Source organism: Mandrillus leucophaeus, unplaced genomic scaffold (genome assembly GCF_000951045.1).
Source record: "Mandrillus leucophaeus isolate KB7577 unplaced genomic scaffold, Mleu.le_1.0 Scaffold55, whole genome shotgun sequence".
NCBI lineage: Eukaryota > Metazoa > Chordata > Mammalia > Primates > Cercopithecidae > Mandrillus > Mandrillus leucophaeus.
The window spans coordinates 4289723-4310540 of record NW_012105919.1 but is presented as its reverse complement, the minus strand read 5'-3'; the positions used below and the strand labels follow the sequence as shown (position 1 = coordinate 4310540).

General features: G+C 54.4%; 2 protein-coding genes across 5 annotated transcripts in view; one reads left to right on the top strand and one right to left on the bottom strand.

Moving 5' to 3' along the window:
- Positions 1 to 1709, top strand: part of SLC8B1 (solute carrier family 8 (sodium/lithium/calcium exchanger), member B1) — a 62300-nt gene extending 60591 nt beyond the window's left edge. The window contains exons 15-16 of the mRNA XM_011997943.1: positions 198 to 554; positions 856 to 1709. Coding sequence (XP_011853333.1) covers positions 198 to 395 — 198 coding nt within the window. The 3' untranslated portion in view covers positions 396 to 554; positions 856 to 1709. The remainder of the gene's footprint in view (positions 1 to 197; positions 555 to 855) is intronic.
- A 2540-nt stretch (positions 1710 to 4249) lies between these two features.
- Positions 4250 to 20818, bottom strand: part of TPCN1 (two pore segment channel 1) — an 82434-nt gene continuing 65865 nt past the window's right edge. For all 4 annotated transcript variants that reach the window (XM_011997919.1, XM_011997918.1, XM_011997917.1 and 1 more), the window contains 14 exons: positions 19829 to 19873; positions 15893 to 15949; positions 15759 to 15812; positions 14583 to 14655; positions 13229 to 13336; positions 12095 to 12166; positions 11480 to 11569; positions 10081 to 10196; positions 9310 to 9356; positions 8639 to 8707; positions 8359 to 8443; positions 7294 to 7433; positions 7021 to 7101; positions 4250 to 4419 (listed from right to left, as the gene is read on the bottom strand). In XM_011997919.1, coding sequence (XP_011853309.1) covers positions 4303 to 4419; positions 7021 to 7101; positions 7294 to 7433; positions 8359 to 8443; positions 8639 to 8707; positions 9310 to 9356; positions 10081 to 10196; positions 11480 to 11569; positions 12095 to 12166; positions 13229 to 13336; positions 14583 to 14655; positions 15759 to 15812; positions 15893 to 15949; positions 19829 to 19873 — 1154 coding nt within the window. In that variant the 3' untranslated portion in view covers positions 4250 to 4302. The remainder of the gene's footprint in view (positions 4420 to 7020; positions 7102 to 7293; positions 7434 to 8358; positions 8444 to 8638; positions 8708 to 9309; positions 9357 to 10080; positions 10197 to 11479; positions 11570 to 12094; positions 12167 to 13228; positions 13337 to 14582; positions 14656 to 15758; positions 15813 to 15892; positions 15950 to 19828; positions 19874 to 20818) is intronic.

Below are 20818 nucleotides of genomic sequence, written 5' to 3'. Positions count from 1 at the left end.
GTTTGTTGCTGTTGAAGTTCCATTGCTGTTGAGGCTGCATTGTTGTTGAGGGTACATTGTTGTTGAGGGTGCATTGTTGTTGAGGGTGCATTGTTGAGGTTGCATTGTTGCTGAGGGTGCATTGTTATGTTGGCTGCAGATGGGGCGGGGCCTGTGACGGGCAGTGACCCAGCCTCTCTCCCCTCATTCTTCCACAGCTGGAGCCAGATGGACTGCTGGTGTGGGTCCTGGCAGGCGCCCTGGGGCTCAGCCTCGTCTTCTCCCTGGTCTCAGTCCCATTGCAGTGCTTCCAGCTCAGCAGAGTCTATGGCATTTGCCTGCTCCTATTCTACCTGAACTTCCTTGTCGTGGCCCTCCTCACTGAATTTGGAGTGATTCGCCTGAAAAGCACGTGACTGAAGCTGCTTAGTGCTATGGCCTCACTGCAGGCAGGAGCCCCGCCCCTCCTGCTGGGGGAGGCCCAGGGACTGGAGCATTTCTGCAAGGCCCCTGTGGACATGAGAGCATGCCCCTTGCTGCTGGAGATCCGAGGTCACTGCTGGGAGCTGAGAGAACTGCTCTGTACTTTTTTTTTTTTTGAGACGGAGTCTTGCTCTGTTGCCCAGGCTGGAGTGCAGTGGCATGATCTCGGCTCACTGCAAGCTCCGCCTCCCAGATTCACGCCATTCTCCTGCCTCAGCCTCCCAAGTAGCTGGGACTACAGGCGCCCGCCACCACGCCTGGCTATTTTGTATTTTTAGTAGAGATGGGGTTTCACCGTGTTAGTCAGGACAGTCTTGATCTCCTGACCTCGTGATCCGCCTGCCTCGGCCTCCCAAAATGCTGGGATTACAGGCATGAGCCACGGCGCCCGGCCTGCTCTGTACCTCTTGCTGCCAGCATCTAACAGCCTTGCCGTGGGGACCTTGGAAACCGGGCTTTGCTCTGGACAAAGGGTTCCAGAGAGAAGCTAAAAGGCCCCCTTGAATGACCCCCAGAGCCCCTCTGAGAAGGTCTGGAGTTTGGGGGAAGGGGACAGCTGGGTGTGTTCCAGGCCATGCTGGAGGTACCCCCGAGACACAGGCGCTGCCCATTCCCCTTGCCTGGGCTTCAGGCCTTCTGGCACCTTTTTAGGGCACAAGTGGCTGCCCAACCCTGACTCAGAACAAGGGTGGCTTGGACCCCTGGGAATCAGGCCGCCAAGGGCTGAGCTCCAGAGCTGCACCATCTGCCACAAACAGAATTCAAGACATACTTAATTTTGAATTTCTCGTTGCCACGTTAATAAAGCCAAAAGCAGCGGGTGCCATTCATGGCAATACACTTCACTGAACCCACTTGCTCCCAAAACGACGTCAGCCCGAGGCACTGCTACGCCAGCAGCTGCCACATGGGATGGCGGCTCAGGCACTCCCTCCAGGATTCTGCCCCGACTGTCCACAAACTCCTTTGTTTGTGCTAGAACTTGGGCTTCTCCAGCTGCCAAGCAGGAGTCAGTAGGACCGTGCCTGTGCCTCCCTCGGGGGGACCCTGGGCGGGGTTCCAAGGCCTGTGAGCTGGGAAAGGACAGATGAGGGGACCTCGTGCCTTCTTACTGTCATGCAGTGACCCTGCCTTATGTTGCCGAAATAAGCAACTCTTAGGTTTGCCTGACTGCCTTATGCTGGTAAAGAAAAGGGATTCAACTGTCTTTTTTCCAAATAAAAAAAAAATTCAAAATTTCAAGTGTAGAGAAAATGATACCCCCAACTATCACCAGTTCTTCCTCACCTGGGGCCAGCGTTGAGTGGCTGAGCCCAGGGCCCAACTCAGGGTGGGGCTGAGGCAGGATCAGGAGTGGCCATGGCCTCGGATGGGACCACTCTCCCGACAATACCCAAAACCACAGAAGTCAAGAGGCAGCGACCGTGTTTACAAAGCAGAGGCTCTTTTATTAATATGCCAGAAATCCAGAGACATAGTGGGTTTTCTAGGAAACAAATCACCAATGTACAAAACCATACAGCATTGCTCCCGTGATCCGTACAAAATGATTGTCCGCATGGTGGAGTAAGGCTGGGGTTGTGGGAGGGGAAGCGAGGAGCTGGGGAAGAGCACGGTTCTATTGCCGCCACCACCAGGCTGTGCCCCTGGCTGCCAGTGTCACTTGGGTGCACTCAACTGTGACATCAAGGACAAGAGGGCATCTGAGCTAGATCACATCCCAGGGCCCACAGAGCTCACAGCCTGTGGGGGGACCCCAACTCCCTGCTTGGTGGGGCCAGGCATAACCTGGAGATAGCTGTCCCTGGCCTCAATGACAAGGGCGCCCACCTCTGGTCTGCTAACACTGCTGCCATTAGGCATTTGTCGGGTCCTGGCCAAAACCAGGTCCTTTCTCAGGACAGGGTTGGGCGGATGGACACATTAACTTGCTCTGAACAGGGCTGAGATCCCCCTCCTCCTGGAATAGGCCTTACCACCTGGGGGCCTCGACTCCCCTGGGCAGACCCCGGGGCGCTGCTGGCCCCTCCAGGTTTCCACCCCTGGGGAGAAAAGGCTGAGGCAAGGCCCAGATGCTCAGGTCAGAGACTCACACCTTTAGAAGCTGTCCCTTGACCCTTGCTTCCAAAATGCCCATTTCAACACACAAAAGCTAAAAGGCACCCAATTGTGCAATAAAGTTCCCTCTCTGCAAAAGGGAGGGGTTCTGGCCTGGGGCTCGATGTGGAGCTCCCGGTGATGGCCCGTGGCCCTCCAGAGAGGAAGAGGACGAAGCCAGTCTGACTCCCGGGGGAAATCACAGTGATTCTCAATGATTTGTGATTTTCCCAAAGGGCTGTGCTTTAAAAACAAACACCCACCACTTCTCCAACTCCCCTGACCTGGGAAGAGGGGAAGGGGAGAACCATGCCATGCTGGCTATGGGATCCAGCTTGGCCTTGGAGGTGAGCAGAGGTTGGGGGTCCAGGTACTGCTCCCCTGGGGTTGGGTACCACCTCGCCCATTCTGTGGCTGGGAAAAGGACAAGGCCAGAGGGAGCCTCTGTCCACCTTCCTTCTGAAGTCACAGAAAGCAGGCACCAGAGGGCCGGGGCGGCCGGGAATGCCCAGCAGCGCACTCCTTGCCCTCCGCACCCTCCATGCTGCCGCTGCAGCTCCTGCTGTGGAACCTGTGCTGTGCTCTGTTCTGTGGCCCAGGAAAGCGGAACCAAAGCAACCTCTGCACTGACCCTGCCTCTGTGGGTACTGTGGCGGGAGAGGGGGGTGGTGACGTTAACTGAGGGTTCATCTGAACCTACTTCTGCACCAACAGCTCCTGCTACTGCAATCTCTGGTGTGAGCAGAGCCAGGGAGCGTGGCTGGGAGCTGGGTCACGGCCACAGGGCTGCTGCGTCCCACAGGGAGCGTCTCCTTGTGCTGTTCGCTCCTGTTCCTAGGGCACATGTGTGAAGGACCTGGTATCAGCTTAGCACAATCCTTAATCAAAATGTTGTTTTGCTTGAATGGGTAAATCACAAAAAAGGGATTTGGTCAAGAGCCCATTCCAGGAAGTGGTCTGGGTTACAGACATCGGCCCTACCTCCTGCCTCATGCCCCTTCCTCCAGGGTCTGGGTCCCCAAGGAGGCCACTGTGGAAGGATTTTTGTCAATAAGGGTTAAGCCAGAGAAGGCTGGGTGGGAGGCTTGCAGAGCCAAGAGAGGAGATTGGTCAGTGTAGTCTGTGGCCGCCTGGAACTGGCTAACTGAGCTCTGGCCACATGGGCACAGTCACCCCAATTCCGCTTCCCATTAGATCCCGGGCACTGGTCCCCGAAGAGTGTTGCATGACATCATCACAGAAGCTGAAATACCACTCTGGAGACCAGGAGTTCTTTCCTTCCTAAGTGGTTCTGTCCCAAAAGCAAAACACAGAAACCTGTGGCATGCCCGCAGGGAGAGGGGGTGGGGATGCCATCACGTCGGGGGGACGTGAACCTGAAGCAGTAGCAGTGACGGCTTTGGACATGGCCGACGGAGGCCAGCCCACGTGGGGGGCAAGCCCCGCAGAGTCGACTGGATCCAGGTGAGGGGTTTCCTTGTGAAGGGGCTTCTGGAGCCTTCCACAGTAGGAAGAGCTCAGACCTGGTGGCCACACCCCACCCCTCACCAAACTGGCTTCTGGAGTTAAGGAAAACAGGGCAAGGTGGTTATAAACCAAGCCCCATCTTGTCTGTCTTCTTTCTTCCTGTATATAAATATGTGCATATACGTGAGTATGTGTACACACACCGCAGTTCTGTACATCGCAGTAGAGTAATACTATTGTGTTATTGCATAGAAGAGATGGCTTTCGGGCACTGGGCTAGGTAACAGTCTGGGAACGCTGGCGGCTGCTGGGGGGCTGCTGGGTGGCGGGCGCTGCGCTGCTGCTGAGCTGTCGCTGCTGCTCCTGCTCCCTGGCATGCTCCTCGTACCACTCCTGGAGAAGAGAGCAGAGGGGGCGCTGAGGGCTGCACCCCACCCCGTGCCCCGCCCACCCCACAAGGTCACACAGCCCACAGCATCCAGGCTGGAGGGGGCAGGGCTGCCAGCCTCACCCAGCTGGTACTGAAACTCCCCTGTCACAGGCCCAGAAATGCTGGGAATTTTGAATATGGCCCCAGAGGCAAAAATGACAATGAAATCTTTCCCTAGTGTCTGGAGGCTTGCACACAGCAGCTCTCCAACAAGTCCAAGCAGGAACAACCCTCGCCCCTTGTTTGTGAGCATAACCCTTCACTAAAGGGTCCCCCTGAGGGACCCCTTTTGAGCTTGGCAGGAATTGTGTCCATTTCACACCTGAGATACTGAGGCTCAGAGCTGTATTGTGCTAATACTTCACCTAACTTTCACCCTCCAACAGGAATGTGAAGTCATTCTGAAAACATCCAACAGTGCACCACCCAAGGCCATGATTATGACCTCTGACATTTTCAGGGACTGAGGTATTCAGGTAATTAAGGAATTAAGAAGTATACCCCACATTTCCTTTTTTTTTGGAGACAGAGTCTCACTGTGTGGCATACGCTGGAGGGCAGTGGCGAGGTACGGCTCACTGCAGCCTTCCACTCCTGGGCTCAAGTGATCCTCCCGCCTCATCCTCCCAAGTAGCTGGGAATACAGGCATGCACCACCATACCCTACCCTACTTTTTAAAAGACTGAACCATAAACTTTTAGAGTTTCGAGATGGCCTAGTTCTGACCCCCTTGTTTTACAGAGGGGAAAACTGAGGCCTGGAGCAGATGGACAGGCAGAAGGGCAGAGGCCGAGGGCAGCACACCTCCCTCCGACCACACCTGAGTGGGTGCTGCTGCACAGTTGTCCACTTGCACAGACAGGCATGGAGTGACTTGCCCAAGGTCAAACGCTTCTATTATTTCCATGTCTCTGTGATACCAAGTTCAGTGAGCCACTACACATCAGCCCAGAGAACACTGCCTGAGTCTCTTGTGTTCCTGAAGAGAATGTGTAAGCTGCTTTGGGGATGGCACCTCCTGCTTTTCAGGTGTGGACCCTGGTTGTCACCGTTTTAGTGAAACAGAAGGGCTTCAAGCTGTTAAAATGCCAGAAAACAGAGCCAAGCCACCACAGCTGGTGTAGGAGAGGCTCCCCAGAGCCCTGGCAACCCTGAGGTGGTTGAGAAGACCCTGCAGGGCTCATGTGCTGGTGGCCCATGGTCTGGAAGGGACAGTGCCAAGTGCCAGCCCACATGGTGCTTTGTGAGATATTTTCCTTAGCTGCCAATATGTAGAGATTGGGAGATTGTGCAAAGAAAAGGAAAAAGAAAAACATCTGACTCTGCCTTTTTTTTTTTTTTTGGAGACAGAGTCTTGCTCTGTCACCCAAGCTGGAGTGCAGTGGCATGATCTTGGCTCACTGCAACCTCCATCTCCTGGAGTCAAGCAATTCTGCCTCAGCCTCCTCAGTAGCTGGGACTACAGGTGCACAGAACCAGGCCTGGCTAAATTGCGTATTTTTAGTAGAGACAGGGTTTCACCATGTTGGCCAGACTGGTCTTGAGCTCCTGGCATCAAGTGATCTGCCTGCCTTGGCCTCCCAAAGTGCTGGGATTACAGGCGTGAGCCACCGTGCCTGGCCTGCCTTTTCTTAAATTAGAAGCCAAGGTGGCAGGATCGCTTGAGGCCAGGAGTTTGAGACCATAGCAAGACCTCACTGCTACAAAATAAGATAATTAGGGTGTCACGGTGCACACCTGTAGTTCCAGCTGCTTGGGTAGGCTGAGTGGGGAGGATCACTTGAACCCGGGGGTTAGAGGCTACAGTGAGCTATGATCGCGCCACTGGACTCCAACCTGGGTGACAGAGCAATACCATCTCTAAAAGAAAAAAAACAAACACCCAATTATGAAAAACTCCAAGTGGTCCCAGCCTGGCCAACATGGTGAAACCCCATCTCCACTAAAAATACAAAAAGTAGCCAGGTGTGGTGGCGTGTGCCTGTGATCTACTGGGGAGGCTGAGGCAGGAGAATCGCTTGAACCCAGGAGGCGGAGGTTGCAGTAAGCCTAGAGCGCGCCACTGCACTCCAGCATGGGAGACGAGCGAGACTCCATCTCAAAACAAAACACCAAGCAGCCTGGCCACAGTAGACCTTCTTCCTATTGGGCAGCACTCGCTGGAGCTGGGAGGAGGCTGTGTCCCCTTTGGACAGGCACATCCTTGCCAGTTCACCACCGTCACTGCTCTTTCCTCTTTGCTCGCTGTTTCTTGCTACACATGTTTGAGTTTGCAGCTGACTCAGAATAAGAGATGGAGACAAGGTTCTGGAGAATTCATAAGGGGCAGGGACATAATGGCGGCAGGCAAACGGGAGAGCTGCCTCTGCTGTGCACGTGTCAAGGGTTTAAGGCTAAGTGGGCCCCACTCAGGTCCCACACAACCCCAGCAGTGGTCCCGATGGACGAACCGCATCACTCTACCAGCCTTCTCCCTCTCCTCAGAGGGCTGGGGAGCAGCTCCCTGCCCCTCCCAGGACGTAGCTCGGGGGAGGACTCGCAGCGTGGTCAGCCAGGCTCCTACCTGGATCTCTTCCTGGTACATCTTCAGGCTCAAGTCGCTCTTGGTCCTTGATCGCCGTCCCAGAAACACCATGGAACGTTGCTAAGGAAGAGCAGAGGCTGCAGGGCTGGGCTGCAGATGTTCAGGTCCCACCCCTGGTGCCACACCTGGCCTCTCCCACTTCTCCGGCTTTTGCAACTATGTCACTCAAAAATGTTACCAATATCTGAGGGAAGGGATCACACCATGGTGAAACCTGCCTCCCTCCTTCGGACCAGGGCCTGGGCTCCTCACCTGGTATCTCTCCATCTGGGAGAGGGTCTCCAGCAGCCGGGTGACGTCTGAGGAGGCCCCCTGTGCCTCCCGGTAGAGCTCCAGGACAGCAACCAGCTCTTCTTTGGAGATTTCCTTCTCAAGGGTGATGCCACCATCAACTGCAGGGAGGGAGGGCAGGTGTGGGAAGGGCCTGGGGCTGGAGCTGCCAACCTGGCTGGGTCTTGTACCTCCCTGACCCCCCTCCACAAGGGGTCTTAAGGTTCCCTCTCTAAACCGACACTGCATTGGCATCCTGCTCTCCTCCTCGGCCCTCCCTTCCCTTCCCCTCCCTCTGCTGTGATGTCAGGAGTGCAGGTCTAGCCAGCAGCTGTTACAGGGCCAGAGGATTTCAGGAAGGGGCCTCTAAACACAGAGAAAATGGTCAGACGGTCTGATACGACAGAGATCTGAGGATGAGTAGTAACAGGTGTGGGCACGGGGTATTCTGTCTGTTTGGAGAGACAGGGTCTCACTCCGCTGCCCAGGCTGGAGTGCAGTGGTGTGATCATGGTCACTGCAGCCATGACCTGCTGGGCTCAAGCAATCAAGGGCGGACAGTTTTGAATTTGGGAAGAGGGAGGCAGTCACTAAAGCCAGCACCATCCAGTTGCAGCAGGAATACGATTCGCCTGTGCTGTAAACAATGTTTACACCATTTAAATCAAGAACCGTAATGTGAACCTATTATTGAGAAATGTGGAGATGACTAACAGAAGAAATAGCTAAGAGGGAGAAGCCTCTGGAGGATGGGAGGGGGAAGGCAGGGCACGGGCTGCTGCTGCCACATAAGCCTTTCTCTACTTCTTGATTTTTCTCCAACTATGACATGCACTCTTTTTTTAAAGTTAGATCATGTCTTCTGACATTAAATATTTGAAAATCAATACAAATACAAGATCTAGAAAGACAAGCCAGATAGATAAGCTGGACAACCAGACAGCAGAGAAATGACAGCCTGATGGCTGGCTGGACGGCCACCCAGACAGACAGACAGAGCTGGGTGGGCGGCAGACATCAAATGCCCAAGGCATCATCCCTGCAGACCTTCCGGGTCCTGGTTCTTGCGGCTGTAGTTCATTCGGAAGACGAAGGCCTCGAGGATGAAGGCGACAATGATCGTCATCACCACCTGGCCAGGGACAGGAAGGGAGGGGCAAGACAGGGGAGGAGGATGGGTGAGTGTCCGTGGCTGCGCAGCCCACGCCCAACAGAGCCCGGCCATATGGGACCCAGCCCCACTCCCTGACGCTGCAGCCTGAAGAGCAGGGGCAGCTGGTGACACGGAAGACGAAGGACAAAGAGCGTTCTGTGGTCCGGGACCTACCATGGTCACAATGTAAAAGGTCATGAAGTAGAGGCGGCTCCAGTGGGAGGTCTGAGAGGTGACGCCTTCCTGGAGACCAAGGGAAGCAGCCAGTGAGGGGGTGCCCATGCAGGGCAGGTCCCCGTCTACACAGGCTGCTCCATGGCCCTGGTTCTTCGTAGACCCCACCCTGATTTGTGGCTGGCTGTGAGAGACGGAGGGGTGGGAGCTTGCCCCCCTGGGCCCAACACTAATTCCTGACTGCTGAAGGAGCCCTGGCTGCTCCCTTGGACGGCTGGATCCAGAACCAGGGCAGCCTTTATCTCAGTAGGGCTGGGAGTCGGGAAAGTTTAAGGAATGGAATAAAGAGATCAGCAATGCTCGCCGCATTGTCACTAGAGGGAAAAGTCATCCCTACAGTGGGCAAGACAGGACAAAGACCCAGAGTTTAAGTGCCATCTCCTGGCTGCTGGGAACATGCAGGGAGATGGGAGTGACAGCCGAGTCCAGCCAACGCTGGGAAGGGTGGCTCCCCGGGCCCAGCCATCCTGTGGCTGAACACCAACACAGCATGACTCAAGACCCCCAGCCCTGCGGCTATGGGAAGAATGATACACCCTGGGTTGGGGGGAGACCCAGGGTCGACCCCAGGACTGACAGGAAGACACCCCCAGAGGTGCCCGAGCTCTTACCATGATGATGTACCAGTTGTTGACAACTGTGAGCTCAAACAGGGTCACTGCCAGGGGAAGGGAGAAAGAAGCATTCTGATGAGGCCCCACTTCAAAGTCAACTTCAAGTGGCCTCTTGCCAGCTATCCTGGGTGCCGTGTGCTGAGATGAGGGGGTCACCATATGACCGCTTGGGTTGTGAGCTCCAGGAAGGACCAGGCAAGGCACTCCTAGGGCGCTGGCTCCACAGGACATTGTGGCCCGGCCCCACGAGGACACACCCTCTGCCTTGGCAGCCTGTGCCACACGAGACCATCTGGATCTTACTGGGTGCAGATCTGGGGTGTCATGGGGGCACACCCTTTTTCTGGAGAGGCGGTTTGGCTGTGTTCGCCTCTTCATGGGGGTGGGCAGAGGGCTGTGGGCAGCCTGAGCCGGGGGGCAGTGCAGCTGCAGCAGCATTGGTGTGGCTGGGTCCCATTCTGCAAGTGGCAGTGTGATGAGGGGACCCCGCCCAGCTAAGGCTTGCAGCTCTTCTCCTCCCCAAATACTGAGAAAGTATCAGGAAAGAGTGGAATCAGGCAACCGAGTGAGCTCCGGGATCCGGCCTGGACTTCACTGCTAAGGCTGGGCAGACCATGTCCTCCACCTGGGCCGGGGAGGCTTCCAGAAAGTGTGGCCCTCGGTGCTGGAGGGAGAGGCCCAGACACTTTTGCTACAACACCTCTGGGACCCGTGGTGACAAGGGCGGGGTCCCCAGGGAATGTGCCCCCTGTGATTTTTCCCACTCACCAAAGCTGTTGAGGATGTTGTCAAAATTATTGAGATAATAGTAGCCTTCCTCCACCACGGTCCTGTTGCCCACGGTGTGGTTGCGCCAGCGGTAGGCGTCTGCCACTGTACTCGTGCTGGCCGGAGCACAGGGGAGAAAGGAGGGAGGGTCACAAGGCGATCGGTCACCTCCAGAGAGGACAGAACTCTGAAACAAACCAAAGTCTGGCCAAGGATCCTTCTGTTCTGCCCGCAGTCTCGTTTCCTGCCTAACCCTCTCCACCTCATGCCTGGGTCCCCGCTGGAGGAACGCCCTTGGCTACTCCTGCCTGCTGGGCTTGGTGGGAGCCCCTGGCCAGCCTGACCCACCTCTGTCACCTGGAAGTTCTCTGCTGCAGGCGGGGCCTTCTCTCTCACCACTGCCTGCAGGGGAGGGAGGAGAGGCAAGGGCCTCCTCTGCACCTGCCCCATCTAGGATCTGCTCTTGAGGCTGGACACTAGGCCACAGCCCCAGGGAAAGAATTCCCTACTTGGGCTTCCCTGATACTTGGCCTGAGCAAGTATTTGAAAAGGTTGGCCCTGTTTTGAGGAGCTCATATTTGCCACTTTTCTTGTAATCCTTTATGGCTGTTAATATCCATGCTAATGTTTATAGAAGTCTAGTGTCTGGGCCACCAGGGAGCCTCCTCCCACATGCACGCATCAGATGCACGGGTGAGGTCTCGAGCTTGCACTAAGCTCCCTGGTGACTGCAATGTGCTCTAAAGTCTGGGACCCACTGCTATAGGCTTCTGGTTCCAGACCAAGCTTGACACTCAAACTGGGTCTCAAAGCTACCAGTGTCTTTGTAAAACTGTTTCCTCATCAGTGCTTGAGGCTGTAAAGACCAAATGCAAGAGGACTCTGAACTGAGGATGAATGAATGGCGGTGTGCAGTGATTTCACTGTGGCAGCTCAGGAGAAAGGGAGTGGTCATGGGAGATTTCACTCTCTGCTCCCCATCCCTGAGCACCATGACCTTCTTGCACGTGTCCGTCTGTCTTATCCTATGATGCTGTCCCTAGAAGACTGGTCTTGGCCCAGGTCCCCAGCCACTCCAGGAGAGAAGTGGGAGGAAGCCATGGCACTTGACCTCTGGACCCGGGCTACTTCAGGGGTGGTCTCCAGCCCTCGGCAGAGGGTGAGCTGACGGCTCCCGACCCTATCTGGGGGATGGGGAAACAGGGACCCTGAGTCCAGGACCCTCGTTTAGCTCACTGCACTCAACTAAGCCCTGAAAGCAAAGCAAGGTGGTTGCTCAGAGAGGAGCATCCCTGAGGACCCCAAGGCCACAAGGACACCAATCCTGGCCCTGGCCAGCCCTCTGCCCCGGAAACGCAGACTGCCTGGGGCTGGGTGGGGCCGGGCACCGCCTACTCACTTGCAGCAGTTGGGGAAGACGATCCCGCAGAAGAACTCCATGCCCACGATGGCGAAGGAGTAGTAAAAGATGAGCAGAGTGAGGCCCAGGCTGTGGGGCGACAGGGGCAGGGTGATGCGGGGCCGGCAGGAGGGGGAACGACTCCTCCACAGCCCCGGCCTCCTCGGACCCGTGGGGCTGACTGTGGGGCCACGCCCCAGGTCAGTTCACCAACTGGAAAGTGCCTGCGGGGAAGGGGCCTCGTGGGGCAGCTCTGGGGTGAAAAACGGCTCAAGTCAGGACGCTATGAACAAATGCCCCTTTCCCAGAGATTCACCCCTTACCTGTGAAGGTAGACTCACAGGTGACCCCTTACCTGTGAACGTAGACACAGGTGGTAAGCAAGTTGACAGCTCCCTGCCCTCCCTACTAAACATGTCAGACAGGTCAGTGGAGAAAAATGGTGCCCAGGAGACCTGTGGTGGTCAAGATTCCAGGCTCCTTGGAGCCCTGTCAGGCCCTCGATTGCAGTCCTTTGTGGAACTCCTTTCCCCCAACTGCCACTCGGCTCCCGCCCCCACGGGGCACCACCGCATGGCACCTGGACCTGCAGGCCGGGGTGGGGGCTGGCAGTACCTGGCCATCCGGGGCAGCAGCTCGAACATGGTGTCCAGCACGTTGCGGTAGCGCTCTTTCAACTTAAACAGCCTGAGTGAGGAGGACGCCCGTCACCTCCACACACAGGCGCATGCCTCAGCCCCCGCCCTCAGAACATGCCAGCCCCGCCTTCCACACGCCACATGCTGAAGACAGGTGAGGGCATCTCCTCCACCTGCGTCTGCTCCCTTGGGCGCCACCAACCCTGAGCTTGGCCCAGGTGACTCATGCATGAAGGAAGGGACCGTGGTGGCCCCAGGACACCGGCTGGGCGGGGCCCTTCCACGACGAGGAGCAGGGCCAGGCTGCGTCTCCTCGCAGTAGAGCTGCAGGCTCAGACAGGAGCAAGGCCTGGCTCCCGGGGAAGACGGGGGAGAAGCCCGTGTGCCCCAGGGAGTAGGGGCAACGGAGCTCACCAGTGAAGAAGGGTGGCAGGGAGTGGGAGGGAGGTGGACACTCAGGGACAGCCCCAGGCCACCCCCACACGCCAAAGCGGTAGGCTTTTCCTCCATAGACGCCACCACCCCTCCCGGCACCTGCCATGCCCATCCCGCCTTGGGAGAGGATGGGGTGGACGTGGATGGGGTTGCAGCTGGAGGGTCAGGAGGCAAACCCAGGCTCTGAGGGCAGAGAACCTCAGGACCCCTCATTAGGAAGAGATACCATCAGTGGGGCAGGCTCGCCTGGGACTTCCTCCAGTGTCCCTGGGAAATCACTGGGACCCACACAGGACTTTTCTCCACTAGAGGCTGAGCCAGAAAAGCACGAGGGGTCCCTGAAAGGCCCTTCCAAGCCTCAGACCTGTGGCTCTGTGATCTGTGACTGAGCACATGGGCTCCTGTGGCTGGTGCCATGCCACCTCGGGTGGGAGTCATGGGCTGGGCTTCTCTGCCCAGAGGTGCCTGGTGCAGTGAGGGGATGGGCACAGGCAGCCTGCATACCCTCAGGGGTGGGGATGGTGACCCCATGGCACTTCTGCAGGGGGTGACATCTATGACTCTGGCTTGTGAACCTTCTGGCTCGTTCTGGGTCACTTCCTGGACCAATCCTGGGGCATTCCCGCCCTCCCTCTCTTTCTCCCTCTCCTTCTCCAGCTCTGCCCTGCCCCATCACCTCAACAGCTGGAGGGGGCGCAGGACCACGATGAAATAGAAGGGCTCCATGTTGAGGGCCAGCGCCAGCAGTCCCAGGAAGGCGAACACTGTCACGGAGAAGTCAAACCTGCAGGAGGGGAGAGGCCAAGGTCCACCCTGTGGCCCTGAGCCTCCCTGCGCCTGCTCCCCTCCCCGGCACCGTGCACAGCCACCCTCCCACGGAGCCCAGACACAGCAACACCAACAGGAACCAGCCGGCTGCGGGAAGAACTTCCTGCCACCCTGGGGTTTCAAGGTGGCCAGGCCCTGTCCCAGCATGCGTCTTGGGAGTCAGGCCTCAGTGCTCTGATCCCAGGGCCAGAAATGCCCGGGAACCCCCTCCAAAGGGCCCCGTGCTGGTCTAACGACGGGTAGGAAAGAAGCCCCGGAGTCCGCAGCCCTGGAGACAGGCCTCATCTTCCGCTCAACAGACATCTGGCTACACACTGCGGACCAGCCTGACCCCAAGGAACATTCTGAGGGAAGAGAGCAGGCCCTTCCAGTGAGATTCCCATTAGAACAGCTTGCCCTGCCCCAAGCCAGAGGACCCTCTCTCCTCTCCAGACACACAGGGCACACATGTGCTGTCAGCTCCTCCCAGCTCTGCTCTGCGTGTCAACCCCCTCGCCCTCGCGGCCCACTCTGCGTGTCAACCCCCTCGCCCTCGCGGCCCACTCTGCGTGTCAACCCCCTCGCCCTCGCGGCCCACTCTGCGTGTCAACCCTCTCGCCCTCGCGGCCCACTCTGCGTGTCAACCCCCTCGCCCTCGCGGCCCACTCTGCGTGTCAACCCTCTCGCCCTCGCGGCCCACACTGCGTGTCAACCCTCTCGCCCTCGCGGCCCACACTGCGTGTCAACCCTCTCGCCCTCGCGGCCCAAGACCTCATGAGTGCAACCTGACTTCACAGGCCAGTTAACTTGAACAGGGCAGGGAAGTGACCTCCCACGCTCTGGGGAACAGGCAGAAGGGCCACGTGGGTCTCAATACTGCTGATCAAGGAAGGTGGGGGAGCATTCTTCTCTGTGGGCATTGTGGTTTTTATGGAAGAGAAAAAAGTTTAATGACTCAGGAAGAGCCAACCAGCCTGTGGCACCTCAAGAGGCCATTTCCAGAAGGACTGGCGTGGGTGGTCTGAGAGGCTTCAGACAAGGGCCTGACCCTCGGGAGTTCCTGGGCTGGGGGCAGGGCTGCTTGAGGGAGACACAGACCTCGGCCCGTCCTCAGACCTTCCCTCTGCAATTCCAGAAATGGCCCGGGATTGGGGTGTGCAGAGAAGGGTCTGGGGCCACCATCAGAGTTTCAGCTTTGCGTCAGAAACATGCTGTCCACTCACAAGTTCCATCCGGAGGACAAGTACTCCACAGGGCCCAGGCCGGCGACCTTCAGGAACAGCTCCACCCCATAGACTGCGGACAGAAGGAGTCCATCGGCAGCAGCCCCGCCACATCCTCCCCCTGCTCGGTCTCCTCTTTGAGGCTCCTCCACAGTCTGCAGCCTTCCTGCTGGCCATGTGCCCTCCAGGCTGAGCCCAGGCCTCACTCATGTCCCACCGTGAGAGCAGGTGCTCCATGAGAGGGCCCAGATGGTGGGCAACTGAGTAATCTGCTTAAAAGAAACTGGCCAGGCATAGTAGTTCATACCTATCATCCCAGCACTTTGGGAGGCCACGAGAGGAGGCTCACTTGAGCCCAGGAGTTGGAGACCAGCCTGAGCAACATACTGAGACCCCGTCTTTACAAAAAATACAAAAATTAGCCAGGCATGGTGGCGCTGTGTGCCTATAATCCCAGCTACTTGGGAGGCTGAGGCTACTTGGGATCCCTTGAGCCCGGGAGGTTGAGGTTGCAGTGAGCTATGATCACACCACTGCACTCCAGTTTGGGCAACAGAGAAAGATCCTGCCAAAAAAAAAAAGAGAGAGAGAAATCCTCCCTTCCCGTCTCTGGGCAGGGCCCTGCTAACCATTTGTCCATCCAACAGGTGTGTCCTGACCACCCCTTCCATCTTGGGCCTTGCACTGGGTACCAGGTGTGCAACAGTGACCAGTGCAGGGCACCCCTTGGGGCAGAGAGCTTATCAGCTCGGTGGGAGAAAAGACGCCAACAGGGAATGACAGCACAGTGTGCTCAGACTTGATAGAAGGAGCAGGAAAGTCAGGAAGAGGCTGGGGGAGACGCCACCAGGCAGAGGAAACCCCTGTGCACAGCCCAGAGGCAGGCGAGAGCAGCAGGCAGCAGAGGCCACTGAGGAGGGCAACAGCGTGCAGCGGGGGACATGGCGCTGGCAAGCGAGTGGAGGGCCACACACGCCTAGGATTCTGGGCTCCATCCAGAGGGCGGTGGACAACCACGAAAGAGTTTTAAACAGGGACAACACGGAATCCGACTAAATACTCCGTCTCTTTATAGCTTCCTGTTTTAGAGAAGAACCATGAGGTTCTATACTGAATAAAAGTTCTCCCAGACAATTTTAAAACAAGCAGTCCAGCAAAGCCATGTCAGAAACTTACTAGTTAGAAAGACGAGGTAACTCCAGGGCACGTGCTTGGAGAAGAAGTTCCCACCTGTAAGGCAGAGAAGTAGCAGCTCACAGGCAAGCTGGGTGTGCCGGCCAGGACACGGCCAGTCCCCAAGCAGGGCTCACCTTTCAGCATAAACGTCTCCACGAGGATCCAGACCCCGTTGACTGCCACCACCAAGTCTGAAATACACAGGCCCGTAAAAGACAGAGAAATAACAGGGGGGCTTAGAAATCTGCAGGTCACAGTTGCCGTCCCTGGTTAACTTCCTGGAGCTCTATGGGATGGGGAGAACAGGGCTGCTCCACACACCCATTTGATTGGGAACGTCTTTCTGCTCGGTGCTCTTACCAAGGGAGCTAAATCAACCAGTGTTTTCACCTAGAAACAGCCACAAATTTCTAAAAACACTCCCTCTGTCACTGTGTGAACACCAGTTATGATGTAGAGATTATTCCAAATTGGTATAAAAGATGGACAATATACAAGGCATTCAAGTATTGAAAACATGTGTTTTCCCCTAGAGACTTCTAATTTAAAAAAATTGCATGAACTCTTTAGAAAAACTGCATATGCATTAAGCCATTCGCCTAGCGATCCCACTTTCCAGAAACCATCCCAATGATGCACTGGCAAAAATGTAAGATGTATCTGAAAGCTATTCACTGCAGCACTATTTGTGATAGCAAAACACTGGCAACAATCTCAATGATCATCAGTAGGGGAGTGGTTGAAGTGATTATGATACGTTCATAAAGTGGCATACTTTAACCATAAAAACAAACACAGGCTGGGTACAGTGGCTCACACCTGTAATCCCAGCATTTTGGAAGGCTGAGGCAGGCAGATTGCATGAGCCCAGGGGCTCGAAACCAGCCTGGGCAACACAGGGAGACCACATCCCTACAAAAAATAAAAACAACTAGCCAGGTGTGGTAGTTGTGGGCCCAGCTACTCAGGAGGCTGAGGTGGGAGGACCGTTTGAACACAGGAGGTCAAGGTTGCAGTGAGCTATGCTTGTGCCACTGCACTCCAGCTTGGGTGACAGAGCAAGACCCTCTCTCTAAGAGAGAAGAAAGAAAAGAAACGAGGTACATTTCTACATATTAATTTTTTTTTTTTTTTACTGTCACCCAGGCTGAAGTGCAGTGGGGCGTGATCTTGGCTCACTGCAACCTCCACCTCCTGGGCTCAAGCGATCCTCCCACCTTAGCTTCCTGAGGAGCTAGGAACACAGGCGCACACTACCACGCCAGCTAATTTTTGTATTTTCTGTTGAGCTGAGGTTTTGCCACATTGCCCAGGCTGGTTTCAAACCCCTGGGCTCAAACCATCCATCCGCCTCTGCCTTCCTAAGTGCTGGAATTACAGGTGTGAGCCACCATACCCAACCTCATTTCTACATATTACCATGAATTGGTCTCCAGGGCACATTGTTAACTGCAAAAAGCCAGGTGGCAGAAAAAAGTGCATAAAATATGCTATTGGTTAAGTCAGAGATATTGATATGCATCCAACTTACAGGTTTTAAACAATGGAAGAAGCCATAAATAAAAGTTGCCCACTGTGGGAAGTGACAGGGATAGAAATGAAATTTCCTTCAATATATATATTTTTTGTAGATCTGACTTGGAACCATGTATTTTACATAATTTTTTTGGCTTTTTTTTGAGATGGAGTCTCGCTGTGTCACTCAGGTTGGAGTGCAGTGGCGCCATCACAACTCACTGCATCCTCTGCCTCTCAGGATCAAGCGATCCTCCCACCTCAGCCTCCCAAGTAACTGGGACCACAGGTGTGCATGGCTACTTTTTTCTATTTTTGGTAGAGACGGGGTTTCACCACGTTGCTCAGGCTGGTCTTGAACTCCTGACCTCAAGTGATCTGCCTGCCTCGGCCTCCCAAAGTGTTGGGATTACAGGCATGAGCCACCATGCCCAGTCCTAATTTACGTAATTATGAAACAAAATTTGTTTTTTTTTTTTTTTTTGAGATGGGGGATCTCACTCTATTGCCCAGGCTGGAGTGCAGTGGTGCCATCACGGTGCACCGCAGCCTCAACCTCCCCAGGCTCGGGTGATCATCCCACTTCAGCCTCCCAAGTAGCTGGGACTACAGGTGTGAGTTACCACACTCAGTTAACTTTTGTATTTTTTTGTAGAGGTGGGGGTCTCACCATGTTGCCCAGGCTGGTCTCGAACTCTTGGGCTCAAGCAATCCAACCACCTCGGCCTCCCGAAGTGCTGGGATTTTAGGTCTGAGCCACCATGCCTGGCCATAAAATAAAATAAAATGTCAAAAGCAATCCCAAAAAATAAAAAATAACATGGCATAAAAAAATCCAAATGTATATCCCATTGGTGACATGTCCACATGGAAAGGAACTATTCCAGGTGACCTTAAAACACAAGGCCAGGCACAGTGGCTCACACCCGTAATCCCAGCACTGTGGGAGGCCAAGGCAGGAGAATGGCTTGAGGCCAGGAGTTCGAGACCAGCCTGAGCAACATGAGAACACTCCAACTCTACAAAAAATAAAAAAATTAGCCGGGTGTGGCGGTGCGCACCTGTGGTCCCAGCTACTCAGAAGACTGAGGTGGGAGGATGGATTGAGCCTGGGAAGTCAAGGCTGCAGTGAACTATGACTGTGCCATTGTTGGGGCACCAGACTAAATCCTTGTCTCAAACAAACAAACAAAAAACCCCACAGTAATCTGAATGTACATCCCCAGACTGATGTTTCTAGGAATTATATCATTGGGATTGCGTTGCAGTTGTTATCCTGGGACTGTGAGATAAAGCAAATGAATAACTGTGCCAGTGTAGTTAGGAACCTGGATATTTTTCTTCTTTGTTGGTGTCTGATTGTCTTCAAAGACAATCTGGATTTTAAGATTGAGAATCTAGGCCGGGCACGTGGCTCACGCCTGTAATCCCAGCACTTTGGGAGACTGAGGTAAGTGGATCACCTGAGGTCAGGAGTTCGAGACCAGCCTGGCCAACATGGTGAAACTCCATCTCTACTAAAAATACAAAAATAGCCAGGCGTGGTGGCGCACACCTGTAATTCCAGCTACTCGAGAGGCTGAGGCAGGAGAATCACTTAGAACCCGGGAGGTGGAGGTTGCAGTGAGCCGAGATCACGCTAGCCTGAGAGACTGAATGAGACTCACAAAAAAAAAAAAAAAAAAAAAGGATTGAGAATCTAGATGTGTAAGATTCATGAAATCAGTCTTACACATCTAGATTCTTAATCTTAAAATCCCTGCAGGCCTGAATGTGAAGTATCAGCATGAACTCACAACAGTTTATCTTTAAAGAAACAAAACCCTAGTTCTGTCCATGGGAAGGCCTAGAAACAATGACCGACCCAAGCAACGAGCACTCAACGCCTCGAATTGTGTCTCTAACACCATCTCCTACTAAAAGGAACCAGAGCTCCTTGGAAAGACCAAATTGGATCAAGCCTCTAGGTTAGTACTATCCAAGGGAATTTTCGTGACAATGAAAATTTTCTTATCTGCACCATCCAATTGGTAGTCATTAGCCATCTGTGGCTATTAAGCACTTGAAATGTGACTGCTAAGCTGATTTTTTCATTTTAATTAGCTTAAATGTAAATGGCTGCATGTGGCCAATGGCTTCCACACCGCACAGCATAGCTCTAGATAGAACTACTAAATTCCAGGAAAGGGCAACAGAGGAACACACAAAACCCAAATCCTGCTTCCTCACCTAAATACTGCATGAGGGGAGGAAGAGGAGCCTAGAGATTAAAACAAACTCAAGAGACATATCGACCAATCAACTCTGTAGTTCTGGAATTTGCTTCCAAAAAATCCAGGGCTAGAGGGGATGATGAGCCGGAGTGAGGATACAGATGGGTGACGGGCACAGGGATGCGTGTGGTAATGTTTGCTCCAATTTTATACATGCTGAGAATTCCCCACAGTAAAAAGTCAAACACAGGATTCTAGGACCAATCTCTTGCCTCTCCTGCTTCTAGAACAGCAAAGGACTCAGGGGGAAAGTGGCCTAGAGTAAAGATATTTCATACTTACACATGAAATACTGGAAGGCCTTGGACTTCACTAGGATATTAATGCCTATTTGAAGAAAAGACTTGTTAAAATGTAAATTTATGCACTTGTTTCCCCTACCGTATCCTTCATTTTTTATTTTTTATTTTATTTTATTTTTTTGAGACGGAGTCTTGCTCTGTCGCCCAGGCTGGAGTGCAGTGGTGCGATCTCGGCTCACCCGCCTCCCGGGTTCACGCCATTCTCCTGCCTCAGCCTCCCGAGTAGCTGGGACTACAGGTGCCTGCCACCACGCCCGGCTAATTTTTTGCATTTTTAGTAGAGACGGGGTTTCACCGTGTTAGCCAGGATGGTCTCGATCTCCTGACCTCGTGATCCGCTCGCCTCAACCTCCCAAAGTGCTGGGATTACAGGCGTGAGCCACCATGCCGGGCCCCATATCCTTTATTATTATTATCTCCTTCTGGGCAGGTGCAACCACCTACCACATTCTTTGTGCATGCAGGTAAGCATGGTCTTTAGCCCAGAGGTTAAGAAAGGAGGGTCCTACTCAAAGAGTGGTACTCACACTTCTGTTCAGACCCCCAGACAAGACTGCACTGACTGCAGCTGCTCTGGGGAGAGGCTGAGCAACCTGGAATCGAGATAGAGCAAGACAAAGCTCTGCTGACCACTGCTGAAACTGGCATGAAATTAACGGGCAATTGTCAGGTTAATAATATAAGCACCCAATTTCAAATTTTCAAACTTTACACTACACAAGCATTATTCAAGGGGTCATGCAAAGTAAGTATACATCCTGTCATAAGAGGAAGGTAAAAATATATTACTGGGGCTGGGCATGGTGGCTCACTCCTGTAATCCCAGCACTTTGGAAGGCCAAGACAGGCAGATCACGAGGTCAGGAGTTCGAGACCAGCCTGGCCAGCATGGTGAAACCCTGTCTCTACTAAAAACACACACACACAGAATTAGCCAGGCATGGTGGCAAGTGCCTGTAGTCCCAGCTAC